General features: G+C 38.1%; 2 protein-coding genes across 3 annotated transcripts in view; one reads left to right on the forward strand and one right to left on the reverse strand.

Moving 5' to 3' along the window:
- Positions 1-13,679, reverse strand: part of LOC118746715 — a 50,388-nt gene that overhangs the window by 14,140 nt on the left and 22,569 nt on the right. The gene's annotated exons all lie outside the window — the stretch shown is intronic.
- On the forward strand, positions 7,273-7,759 carry LOC118746730 (RRP12-like protein). Its single transcript, XM_036480629.1, has 2 exons — positions 7,273-7,489; positions 7,545-7,759. The coding sequence occupies exons 1-2, from the start codon at positions 7,419-7,421 to the stop codon at positions 7,726-7,728; spliced, it is 255 nt and encodes an 84-aa protein (XP_036336522.1). The 5' UTR covers positions 7,273-7,418; the 3' UTR covers positions 7,729-7,759.

Genomic DNA, 13,679 nt, shown 5'->3' on the forward strand with positions numbered 1-13,679 from the left:
TCCACTCGAGTCTCTATTAACAAATTAGCAAAGTGGTTATGCTATAACTATGCACTTATATAAGTACATGCATATACATAGATACACACATATCTACATACATATGTATGTGTGCATGGATATGAAATGCAGACCTTCGTTTTATTGAGTTTTCTTCTAGTAATACATACATCCATACATATTCTTATTCTATTTACATGTTTATATTTTTGGTTTCTTATTAATATCCTTACAATAGCGAATCAAAACATTTAAAATAAATAACAAATGTATATGTATTTTTTTCAGCTTTTCTTTACTCTCAGTCTTCACCTGACTCCCACCTTTCTCATTAGTCAATCTTATCCCCACTAAGTTTAATTTATTAGATATAATAAATAAATGCAAACATTATAATAAAATAACATGCAGATACACCATTGTACTGAAAAGTGTACGCTTGGAGTATACTTTAACTACACATATGCATGTATGTAATTTATATGTATATACATATATATTACCACCATAATTCATATATTTGTGCATATTCCTACATTCCTTCCAACCGAAAAGCATTTGCATATGTATGTATGCTCTATGCATAACAAAATACACACCCAAAACAAACGCGAAAAATATCTCCCATGCAACGTCGTTGAAAATTTTTCGCGATAAGTTTATCGCGATAAGCTGTTGTGAGTGATCGCGAATGGATTACTTGCATCGTTTTTCTCATTTATGAGAGGACGACATCGGCAATACTCAGACTTCTCATATTCGAGTGAGTGGAAATTACTTTGCATTTTCGATCGCGAATGAAAAGCAGCGAAAATTTTTTTGTCGATCGCATTCCGAATGTGATAGATGATAAATTTTTTTGCATTTTTCACTCGCGATAAAAAATGCAAAAATAGATTTGGAATATTATCGATCGCGAACGTGAGAGAATGTGAGTGAGAATTTCCGAACCCTAATACTGTTATATCGGCCGCTGTGGTGTAGTGGTAAGCAGTGCGCGCTTCCACTCCACTCGCGCAATACCTGGGTTCAAGCCCTAGTCAAAGCAACATCTCAAAATAATTTAGAAAAAGGTTTTTTCTTAACAGCGGTCGTCCCTCGGCAGGCAATGGCAAACCTCCGAGTGTATTTCTGCCATGAAAAACAGCTTCTCATAAAAATACAATACATGAAAAACAGCTTCTCATAAAAATACAATCGCCGTTCGGAGTCGGCGTAAAACTGTAGGTCCCTCCGCTTTGTGTGACAACATCAAGGCGCACGCCACAAATCGGAGGAGAAGCTCGGCCAAACACTAACATATGTGTAAGCGCCAATCTATTATATTATTATTAATACTGTTACACCCGCATAGTAGACTGCGAAAATAAGTTTTAGCCATATATGTAATACTTCTATATTGGTAGTAAGCTAACATCTCAATGTGTAAGCATTCCGAAATCAAAGCGAGACAGTCTAGTACTGTTTTTGTCAATGTATTGTGTACTTGAGTGTCGGTTTTGTAAATGTGTCGTGTACATGTTTATTTATAAACGTATGTGTTCCTTTTCTTTCGTACGTGTTTATTGATATATCTGTACTGTAGTGTTTTCGGACGGTCATAGCTCTTACTGCCAATATAGGAGTATTACATATATGGTTTGAGCGTCTTTCTTTGCCGTCAATTATTTTAAGTCTTTCTTCGCTGAAGTTTTTTTAAGCGTCTTTTTCGCCGTCAACTTTTGAGGTCACGCCTTTAAGCTCTGAACACATCGAAAAAGATATCACCACACGACACGACATTAAGGTTTTATCTACATAATCTAAACGCCATTTCGATGGCGACATGATTTTTTTTAAACGTGGCAGCGGCACATGAATTTGTTTGAGTTTGACATAAAAGAAGAGGAAGAATCGTATGTGTCGTTACAAAAATAGAAATAGATCCAATCTGGCCACAGTAGGGTTGGCAGATTTTTTTGCGCAAAATCAGTACCTTAGGCTTTTTCATGCTATAAAAATCAATACTTTTCAGTACACTTCTAGTCAAAGGAAAACTATGAATGTAAGGACAGAAAATACTTTAAAACGAGAGTACTTGTTTCTAAGAATATTTTGGTATATAAATAAAATATATTTAAAAAAAATTAACATTTTATTCATTTTGACATGAGTGTGCACATTCACATGTATTATAAAATATCCCTATATCATTGTACATTGGAGCTAATAAATTATTTAATATTTATGATTTTTTTAATCGACTTAAAAACAGGAGGAGGTTATCAGTTCGTCCGAATATTTTTTTATGTGTGTTACCGCACGACTTTGGATCACATTAACCGATTTCGATAATTCTTTTTTCGTCGGAAATGTGGATCATTTGATCTTTAAGAAATAGCGGTACTCCTAAAATTTGTATGAGAATTGAAGTCGGTTTTGCTGTTCGCTTAAAAATTACTTGTTTGCTTAAAAAGTACTTGTTGAATAGCAATAACGAGATCATTTCCAATTTCAGTGCTTAAAGAGAGAAGGAAATATTTACATTTCATTTTAAAATCACCTTTAATTTGGAGTTAACTTTCCAAGAATTTTAATTCGAAATCAGTTTCTCTCTTTGCGCTAGAAAGCAAACTTTATACTTAAAGTCCTCTGAGTTCGTTCGTTTGAGTGTTGTATTGAAAAAAACAAAGTTACTACACTACAAAGCCATTCAATTATTCAAAGTTGTTGTTATTAACCGAAAGTTATTTTCGAGATAACTAAAAACATTGGACAAAAATGTTAGCCCTCTTTTTAAATAAATTATACTCCATAATACTATCGCAACTGGTACGTGACGACTCGGCGATATACCCATAAAACCGTTGCTCTTTTTTATTGTATTTCTTGAGCATATCAAAAATTATCTGAAATTTCAACTATAATTAAATTATGTTCTTACTTTTCATAATACTGTTTAAGGAAGTTCCCAAGTTATGTAAAAACCTTAAAAAAATCCAAATGTATTTCGTTTGAGTAAAATAATATTACACAAACAAAATACATGGCGAAAAATTGCCGAACAAATTTTTATGATCAGAATTGAAAATTCAGTACAAATTTTAAAAAATCAGCACATTTGCGTACTGATTGAAGAAATAAATAAAATCAGTACGAGAGTTAAAATATTAGTACTGTACTGATAAAATGAGTACGTCTGCCAACCGTAGGCCACAGCTAAATTTTTGGCTAGTCGCAGTGTTGCCGTGTCGTCGCCAAAATAATTACCTACATAAGAGTACATGTTAAAATAATTTGACAGCTGTGGTCCGTAGCCACTCCGTTTCCAATGTGTTTCGAGCTTTATTCGTGTCTAGTGACGATATGATTTATTTCTAACAGTGGCGTAGACAGGAGGGGGATTTGGGGGGATAGATCCCCCCCTTCGTCATTGAACTACAATTATTTACTTTTGAATTAATAACACAATACTATTTTATCCTTCTGATTTAATTCTTTTTTTTTCAGACGGATGACAAATTATCTTTTAATGAATATATGAGTAGTCCATTTGCAAACAGCGTTATGTGATTTTATAAAAGTAAGCCATAAATTTAAAAAAAAAACAAAAACCTCTACGACAACAAGTAACATCCGAACTGTATCTTTTTTTGTTTCCTGAAAATTTGGATAAATAAGAGCCATTAGAAAAATAAAATTGCGGTATGGTAGATTTGCAATTTTGTATTTAAAAATTTAATATTGCAAGTTTTGAAACAGTAACTTTTACATAGCTAGCTTTTTTTTAGCTTTTCGCGTTCTCTCCTCTAGGAAGGTTGGTTAGCTTCTTTTTTGCGACCTCTTCCACTAGGCACCGAAACTACCACGTTTTCTTGCAGTTTTCTAAATTCATACGAAGAGGAGACCTTTGAAAGTGTATAAATAAGTATTGTAGCGACTTTTGCAAGAGTAGATAACATTTCATGCTATTTTTTTGAGAATATAGAAAAATTTTGCACTCTGCTGTTAGTGGACATGAAACCCACCAAAAACTAAAAATCGAGAAAAAATTTCCATAGCGCACTTTGCAAGTGGACTACTCAATTGTTGAATATGCTATATTATTTGTCCCTTCTTTTTATACAGCCGTTCCGGCTGAATGGTTTAACGATGTTAGCGGTACATAATGATGTGCCGATTACAACACAAGAAGTAATTGAAACAAGTAAGAGAGTCTAAGTTCGGGCGGAGCCGAACATTAAATACCCGGCGCAAGTATTAAATATATGACTTTCACCTTTCCGAAAGCTACTTGATAAGCCAGGGTGTATCAATTTTGAGTAAATTAGCGTCCTTAAATTTCGAAATATTGAAGTTTCAAGAATTCTGAAATTTACCATTATATGAAAAGCGGCCGTAATTTCAGTCCGATTTCACTAATTTTCAACGTTTTGCTTTTATGTGGCAAGCACAATAACCATTCCGAGTTTGCTACAAATTGGTAGAACGGTTACCGAGATACATATATGTGATCATAAAAGTATTTCTTGGTAAAGAGTCGTTGCAAGCAACAAATTTTGAATAAATTAGCTTTAATATTTACTGATTTATCGAAGATTTCGTATTTCTCCAAATAACCGTTATATGGGATGTGGGCGTGGTTATTGCCCGATTTTAAAAATTTTCGGCCATTCTGTATGCTGTAGCAAGACTAACCGTGTGCCAAGTTTGGAAAAAATTGGTGCAGCGGTTACCAAGATATAACTTCTAAAAATTTATAATATTCTTATTTCTCGTCTAAAAATTATTGTAAATATCAACTTTGAGTGAATAATCTTCAGTACTTACTAAAATATCGCAGTTTTCGTATTTCTGAAAATTACCGTTATATGGGAGGTGGGCGTGGTTATTGTCCGATTTTGCCAATTTTCAATACCATCCGTCCTACGCCCGAAAGAAGTGCTCGTACAAAGTTTCGTTAAGACTTCTCAATTTTTACTCGTGTTATCGTGTGCACAGACGGACGGACGGACGGACGGACAGAAAGTCACCGCTTAATCGATTTCTCTTTTCATTCTGATCATTTATGTTTACATTTGTCTAAATCTATCTCGATTAGTTCTGCCTGTTACAAACAACCGTTATGTGAACAAAGTTATAATACCCTTGTGCACAAGTGCGCTCGGGTATAAAAATGTGTGTTAAGCAACGAAGATTAAAAATCGCTTTATAAGTAATAAGATTTTGTAGACTTGTACATAAATAAATGTAAATAGATACGCGTAAATATATGAATATGCAGATATACTCAATGTGTAAAAACTGAAGTGTATACTAACGAAACTTCTACAAAACAAAACTGGACTACACACTAATTAATTAAAATGGTGTAGTAATTTAATTTTTCAAATTTAAATAAAGCATGAATTCCCCATAGAATAACCGAGTACACAAAAAATATATAACGGTAAAAATGGCACATATATACATATATGAAAGAATGCGCACAGGCGACGCCTCTAGCCATTGTGTATCACAACTTTAAGTTAACGATGCAATTTTTTTTAATCCTCCCCCCTTCGCCAAATCCTGGCTACGCCGCTGCTTTCTAATCATGTTTCTCATTGACATTCTTTCCTAATCATGTTTCATAAAAAAGAAGTTATTACGCATTTTCTTTTGAAAATTTATTTATCAATAAATTTTTTCGTTGATAGCTTGATGCATGCACAGTGTAGACCACAGTATACCAATAGAAAAGGTTTTTGTTGTCGTAGCTGTTTCCCCCACAAGAAATTGAGCACATGGTTGCTTATGCATGCGAAAAGAACGAATATTAGAAAACATTGAAAAAAAATCTGAGATAATACAATTATATTCGACTAAAAATAAACACAATAACTTGCACTAATTAGATAATGTAATAATCATGTGTAAAAACTTTTTTCAACTCTTATTTTTCGCAAAATAATATTGCGGATCAGATTGCTCTCAGCCCTTGTGATCACATGTTGTTTACCAAGAAAATGCAGCCCTATTGGTTTTTATACCCGAGCGCACTTGTGCACAAGGGTATATTAATTTTGTTCACAGAACGGTTGTTTGTAACAGCCAAAACGAATCGAGATAGATAAAGAAAAATGTATACATAAATGATCAGGATGAAAAAAGAAATCGATTAAGCCATGTCTGTCTCGTCCGTCCGTGTACACGATAACTCGAGCAAAAATTGAGATATCTCAACGAAATTTGGTATGTAGGTTTCCCTTAATCCAAGGTAGGTTGGGAGAAATCGGACTGTAACCACGCCCACTTCCCATATAACGGTAATTTCCATAAATACGAAAACTGCGATATTTTAGTAACTAATGAAGATAATTCACTCAAAATTGATATTTATAATAAGTTTTAGACGAAAAATAAGAATATTATAAATTTTTAGAAAATGGGCGTAGCCACGCCCACTTATGGTTACATGTGTATATCTTGGTAACCGCTGCACCAATTTCTTCCAAACTTGGCACAGTTGTTGGCCTTCGCACAACATACCAAATGGCCGAAAATTTTTAAAATCGCTCAATAACCACGCCTACTTCCCATATAACGGTAATTTTCAGAAATACGAAAACTGCGATATTTTAGTAACTACTGGAGATTATTCACTCAAAATTGATATTTACAATAATTTTTAGTCGAAAAATAAGAATATTATAAATTTTTGGAAAATGGGCGTAGCCACGCCCACTTATGGTTACATGTGTATATCTTGGTAACCGCTGCACCAATTTCTTCCAAACTTGGCACAGTTGTTGCCTTGGTACAGCATAAAAAATCGCCGAAACTTTTTAAAATCGGACAATAACCACGCCCACATCCCATATAACGGTAATTTAGAGAAATACAAAATCTTCGGTAAATCAGTAAATATTGGAGCTAATTTATTCAAAATTGATGCTTGCAACAATTCTTTACCAAGAAATACGTTTATGGTAAAATTTTGGAAAATGGGCGTGGCACCGCCCACTTATGATCACATTTTAGTATATCGGTAACCGTTCTACCAATTTGTACCAAACTCAGTGTGGTTATTGTGCTTGCCACATATAAGCAAAACGTTGAAAATTATTGAAATCGGACTAAAATAACGGCCGCTTCTCATATAACGGTAAATTTCAGAAATGCTTGAAACTTCAATATTTCGAAATTGAAGGACGCTAATTTACTCAAAATTGATACACCCCGGCTTACCATCCAGCGGAAGGTTTCGGAAAGGTGAAAAAACATATATTTAATACTTGCGCCGGGTATTTAATGTTCGGCTCCGCCCGAACTTAGACTTTCTTACTTGTTATTTATGTATCGCATTGCGGTAAGTTTTTATTTCTTGGTAATTCGAATTGTGAAATGGCAAAAAAAAAATTATAAATTTATCGAGTTCATGTATTTACAATTAATTAATGCAAATTTCTTTCATTTCAGACCATAAATTCACATCTGAAGAGCTAATTAAAATTGTGAAGAGCACAACGTAAGTTAAAAGTTCCCTTTAAAACACCTTATTTATTTTTAATGGATGCTTGCAGCATTGATGACATATTGGCAGATTACGATTCTGATTTGCCAGAAGATATGGACGCGGATAATGGCAAGCATAATAAAGCTGATAAAAGGAAGCCGAAACGCAACAGCACTTTTATACGTAAAGACCCCGAGGATATTGTCGATTTGGCTGACATTAAGTCCATAGGAAATGTGCTAAGTTCGTAGGAGTAAAAGTTATTAAAAATATATAAATATATATGATTGTGTTGCTTATTGGCCGTTTAGTTAATTTATTAATTTATTAATTTATTTTTGAGCTATAGGGCGTATGTTAAATAAAACATTAAATGTTTTTCTGTTTTATTTACTTTTTAGTTTTATTTTGGTCGATATTTCGCCTTCAGTCTGAAGGCATCTTCAGAAACTATTAGCGTTGTGAGTCGACCGCCTCACACAGATTTGGCCAATTTTGCTTAGGATTGTTAATTTGGAAAATACTCCTATTTTACCTGTACGAATTTACTTGGGCCTACGAAGCCCGACAGTGTTGAAAGTTCTGCCTTTGTAGCCGAAATGGAAATTTTAATGGAAAATGGTGTGGATGTATTGGGTAATATTATAATAGTTGAAATCTATCGTATGTGATGCGCCTGCTAAAGCTTTTATTTGCGGCATACCAGGTCACACCTCGGCGTTTGGTTGCACAAAATGCACACAGAAAGGTAGAAAAGTGGACAACATATTAGTTTACGGGATAGAAAGTGGTGAACTAATTTCTGATGAGGATTTCGCAAACAGAATATATAAAAGCCACCACTTACCTAAATATAGAAACCGAAAAACACTACTAGAAACTCTGGGCATTAAAATGATAAGCCAAGTATCTACTGACAGTATGCATCTGATAGACTTGGGTATTATGCGCAAATTTTTGATTCGCATTATGCAGGATAAAATAAATATAAAAGTTTCCAAAGAGAACAAGAGTCATATTTCTAACAACTTAAAAACCCTTAAATTGTACATTACGCCAGAATTTGCCCTAAAGCCAAGAGGATTGGAAGAAATATACAATTGGAAAGCCACAGAGTTCCGTTAATTCCTGCTATAAACAGGTCTATCTGTATTAAAAAATACAGTTTCAGATGATGCCTATTATGAGTACCTCCTATTGCATTTGCTTTCCGGCTATTGTTTTGCCCCAAGAGCTACATTTCGAACACTGAGGTAGCGAAAAATTTGTTAACATTATTTGTACAAAATTTTCCTGTGGTTTTCGGAGACACGAGTGTAACACATAATGTACATCACCTACTACACGTAATACGTTTGAAAATAGTTTTGAAAAATTATGTGAAAAAGCCCACTAAAATTTTACAGCAGAATTTTAAATGAAAGCAATGAGGATGCAATGGGGTATGGTCGTTGCGCTGGGTATGCAGTTACAGTTGCATGGCTATACTTAATCACGACTCTTGCGTCCTCGTTCGCGCACTCTCGGCAACGTGAGCAAACGATGTGCAAGATGCGGTAACCGATCCGAGCGGAGCCTTGGGTCACGGCAGAAAGAGAGGGAGCTTCGGTGGGGCCACTCCGACTTATTCGGTTTAAGGGCGCACTTAAGTCTGCAGCGTCTGTTCACCAGTAGGTGCGGCTGCAAGCGGGTGTCTGCTTGGAGCAAGCGGCTCGCTATATAAACGTGTATTTGGTTGCGAAACCACCCCCGTCCAAGCAATGGGTTGTGCGCTGGGTGTGAGACCCGCCACATAAAAACCACTTCCAGTGAAGAAGCAAGGTACCCCTTATGATGACGAGCACGGCAAACGTTTAAAGGCCTACGATTTAGGGGCATGCACCCGGAATGTCCGGATCCTTAATGGGGAAGGTGCCTCTGCTCGGCGGGTTGATGTCCTCGTAAGGACAAAAGCTGACATCACCGCTATCCAAGAAATGCGTTGGACTGGGCAAGGCAAGCAATGTCTGGGGCCTTGCGACGTCTACTACAGCTGCCATGTAAAGGAGCGCAAATTCGGAGTTGGATTTGTGGTGGGAGAGAGACTCCGTCGCCGAGTACTGTCGTTCACCCCGGTGGACGAGCGTCTAGCCACAATCCGCATCAAAGCGAGATTCTTCAACATCTCGCTCATCTGCGCCCATGCCCCAACGGAAGAGAAGGATAAGGCATCCAAGGATCTCTTCTATGAGCGCTTGGAGCGCACATACAAGCGCTGCTTGGCGACTTCAATGCCAGGGTGGGAAAGGAAGGGATCTTTGGAACCATCGTCGGAAAATTCAGCCTCCACGACGAAACGTCCGACAACGGATCGAGGCTGATTAGTCTTCGCCGGGGCCCGAAACATGGTAGTATGCAGTACTAGGTTCAAGCATAAAAAGATCCATCAAGCTACGTGGCTGTCTCCGGATCGAAAAACGAGAAACCAAATCGATCATGTTGTGATAGACGGAAGGCACACTTCCAGTGTTTTAGACGTACGCACACTCCGAGGCCCAAACATCGACTTGGACCACTATCTTGTTGGAGCCAAGATATGCACCCGCCTCTGAGCAGCATAAAATGTACGCCCAAATATGCAAGGAAAGCTTAACGCCGAAAAGCTGCAATCACAACAGACAAACAGTGCTTTAGCTACTCGACTCTCAAACCTGCTGTCAGAGAGCACTCTTCAACAAACCGACATATGCGAGCAGTGGAATCATATTTCCCACTCATTAAGCGCCGCTGAAGAAGTAGTCGGATTTCAGCGAGCCCGAAAGAAAAACTGGTACCATGAAGGAAGCTGCAGAGAAAAAAGATGCCGCCTACAGGGCCACGCTGCGATCGGGCGCAACGCTCGCTATGTGGGACCGCTATAGGGATCTGAAGAGGTAAGCGAGACGTATTTGCCGCAATAAGAAGAGAGAGGCCGAAATACGTGAGTGCGAAGAACTTGAAATGCTGGCCGACAGGAAGAATGCCCGAAAATTTTACCAGAGAGTTAGGCGACTTACGGAAGGTTTAAAGACCGGGGCGTACTCCTGTAAGAACAATAATGGTGACCTAGTACCTGATGTCCAGAGCGTACTTAAATTATGGAAGGAACACTTCTCCGCCCTACTGAATGTTAGCAGCACGGAAAGTTGTGGAGAAGAAGAACCCGAGCCCGCTTCGATGGTGACGCAGTCGACGTTCCACCGCCTGATTATGACGAGGTACGAATAGCAATAACGCGGTTGAAAAAAAAACCAAGCTGCTGAAGCTGACAGCCTGCCAGCTGAGCTATTCAAGTACGGTGGCGAGGAGTTGATAAGGCGCATGCATCAACTCTTGGTCAGAATATGGTCAGATGAACGCATGCCCGACGACTGCAATTTAAGTGTGCTCTGCCCAATCCACAAGAAAGGTGGCGCCATTCCCGCCAACTTCTAAGCATAGGTTACAAGGTCTTATCGAGCGTATTGTGTGAAAGACTGAAGCCCACCGTTAATAAACTAATTGGGCCTTATCAGTGTGGCCTTAGACCTGGCAAATCCACCATAGACCAGTATTCACAATACGCCAAATCTTGGAAAAAATCCGCGAGAAAAGGATAGGCACTCACCGCCTATTTGTCGACTTTAAAGCCGCTTTTGACAGCACTAAAAGGACTTGCCTATACGCCGCTATGTCTGAATTTGGCATCCCCTCAAAACTCATACGGCTGTGAAAAAAGACGTTGAGCAATACCACCAGCTCCGTCAGAATTGGGAAAGACCTCTCCGAGCCGTTCGCCACTGAACGGGGTTTCAGACGATAAAAACAGCTGCAGACCTGAACCGCTCAGGAACAATTTACTACAAGAGCGTGCAATTGCTGGCTTATGCCGATGACATAGATATCATCGATATCAAAAACCGCGAAGTCTGTTCTGCCTTTTCCAAGTTGGATAAGGAAGCAAAGCGAACGGGTCTGGTGGTAAACGAGGACAAGACGAAGTATCTCCTGTCATCAAACAAACAGTCAACACATTCGCGCCTTGGAACCCACGTCACTGTTGACAGTTACAATTTCGGGAACCAGCATTAACACCGATAATAATGTCAGCATGGAAATCCAACGTAAAATCACTCTTGCCAACAAATACTACTTTGGACTGAGTAGGCAGTTCTGGAGTAAAGTCCACTCTCGACGTACGAAAACCACGCTCTATAAGTCACTCATCATACCCGTGCTGGTATATGGCGCAGAAGCATGGACAATGACAACATCGAGAAAAAGATTTTTCGGAAGATTTACGGGCCTTTACACGTTGGCGACGGCGAGTATCGCAGACGATGGAACGATGAGCTGTATGAGCTTTACAACGATATGGACATAATGCAGCGAATTAAAATACAGCGGCTCTGCTGGCTTGGCCATATCGTTCGAATGGACACCGACGCTCTAGCTCTGAAAGTATTCAACTCGGAACCCACTGGTGGTAGCAGAGGAAGAGGGCGGCCCCCACTGCGATGGAAAGATCAGGTGGAGAAGGACTTGGCTTCACTTGACGTTTCCAATTGGCGTCAGTTGGCACAGAAGAGAAACGACTGGCGTGCTTTGCTGAATTCGGCCAAAATCGCGCAGGCGGTTACAGTGCCAAATAAGAAGAAGAAGAAGATGAGGCTGAAGATCATTCGAATAGCTTGAAACTTACGAAAAATGGAAAGTATGAGTACTTTTACAAAAACTGCGTTTTACAACAAAACCACCGAATAATATCTGCATTATAAAACCGTATGTTCCAATTGAAATTCGCCAGTTCACACCTGAAAACGGAGGCTTAGTCAAGGGGAAACAATTTTTTAATGTTGTAAGCTTTTTCAATGAACCTTTGGATTCAATTTCTTTGGGAATTAGTATAGTTGACATAAAACCATCAGAAGAAGAATTAATATTCAGCGTTAATGATATAGATGTTAAGTTGTTGGGTCTGCCACACGATGGCCGCTTACTCATGCTTCCAATCTTACATTGTTGTGGTTGAGTATTCAATTAAAGGGTGAACACTCCAAAACTGCGACACTTTGGGAAGCTTATAACTTACCCAAAATGATTTCAATATTTTGAAATTCAAATACCATAAGCTGACCATGACCTTAGTTGGACGTAGAAGAGATTTCATTTGAATTTGATTTCTAGTTGAGTTAAAAATGGCAACCGAGTTAGAAACGAGACAAACCATTTTGCACGAGTTTATAAATGATCCGGCCTTAAGCTTAAGTACACGTAAAATTGCTAAAAATTAAAGATTGCACTATTTGACAGTTTGCAGGGTTTTAATCGGAACAAATAAGGCCTGGCAGTTACGAGAAAACCAGGGAGCGGCGGTTAGCATGGTCAAAATGATGAAAACAGGTAAAAAGGTAAAGCGGAAAGCTTCATTGAGATGTGCTACAGCTCAAACAGCGCCAGACCAAGGCGCAAAGCAGAATGTTACAGCGAAATCCCGCAGTCGCAGGTTGTATGAATTCTAAATTAAAAAATACAACCGCATTGTTATGGACTACGAAACCTACTGCTTTAAAAATTCAAAATATATATCGCAGGCCAAGATTTTTATACTGCTGCAAGTCGTCAAGATGCCCCTGAAAGTTGTAAGCTGAAAATGAAAATTTCCAAAAAAAAAAAAATAACATGGTTTGGCAAGCTATTTGTACCTGTGGCCGTAAGAGCAGCCCTTTTTCCCAATCGGGACAATGAATGATCAAGTTTATCGTGATGAGTGCCGCAAAAGAGGAAAGACAGAAGACGACTGCAATCCACCCTATAGCCCAATATTGACCAATATATTGTCAAAGGAATCTCGAAGAAAACAGGTGAAACAGTAAAAATATTGAAAAGTGCAAAACAAAGTAGTTGTGCGCATCGCGTAAAGTCGATGAAGCAGTTGTGCAGAACATGATGGCGCGTGTGCGATGAAAATACCGATCACTTGCAAATAGAGCAAGTAATAACTAATATTTTAACATTTTAATAACATATAAACTTCCAAGTTATACAATACAAAAAATAATAATTTCAAAGCCTTATAGTTTGTTTCTGGTAGTAATCTCTAAGGGCCGTTTTCACCAACTCTGGTTAAAACTAATCGCCAGTTAAACATCGTTGCCGACGTTACTGACTCCATGCATATTACATTGTGTCGATAACGTCACCA

The sequence above is a fragment of the Rhagoletis pomonella genome, unplaced genomic scaffold, assembly GCF_013731165.1.
Source record: "Rhagoletis pomonella isolate Grant_MI unplaced genomic scaffold, Rhpom_1.0 Rhpom_scaffold_00001, whole genome shotgun sequence".
NCBI lineage: Eukaryota > Metazoa > Arthropoda > Insecta > Diptera > Tephritidae > Rhagoletis > Rhagoletis pomonella.

Coding starts and splice junctions, on each gene's coding strand:
- LOC118746730 (XM_036480629.1), top strand. CDS start 7,419: ATGCAAATTTCTTTCATTTCAGACCATAAATTCACATCTGAAGAGCTA. Junction 7,490..7,544: donor AAAATTGTGAAGAGCACAAC/GTAAGTTAAAAG, acceptor GGATGCTTGCAG/CATTGATGACATATTGGCAG.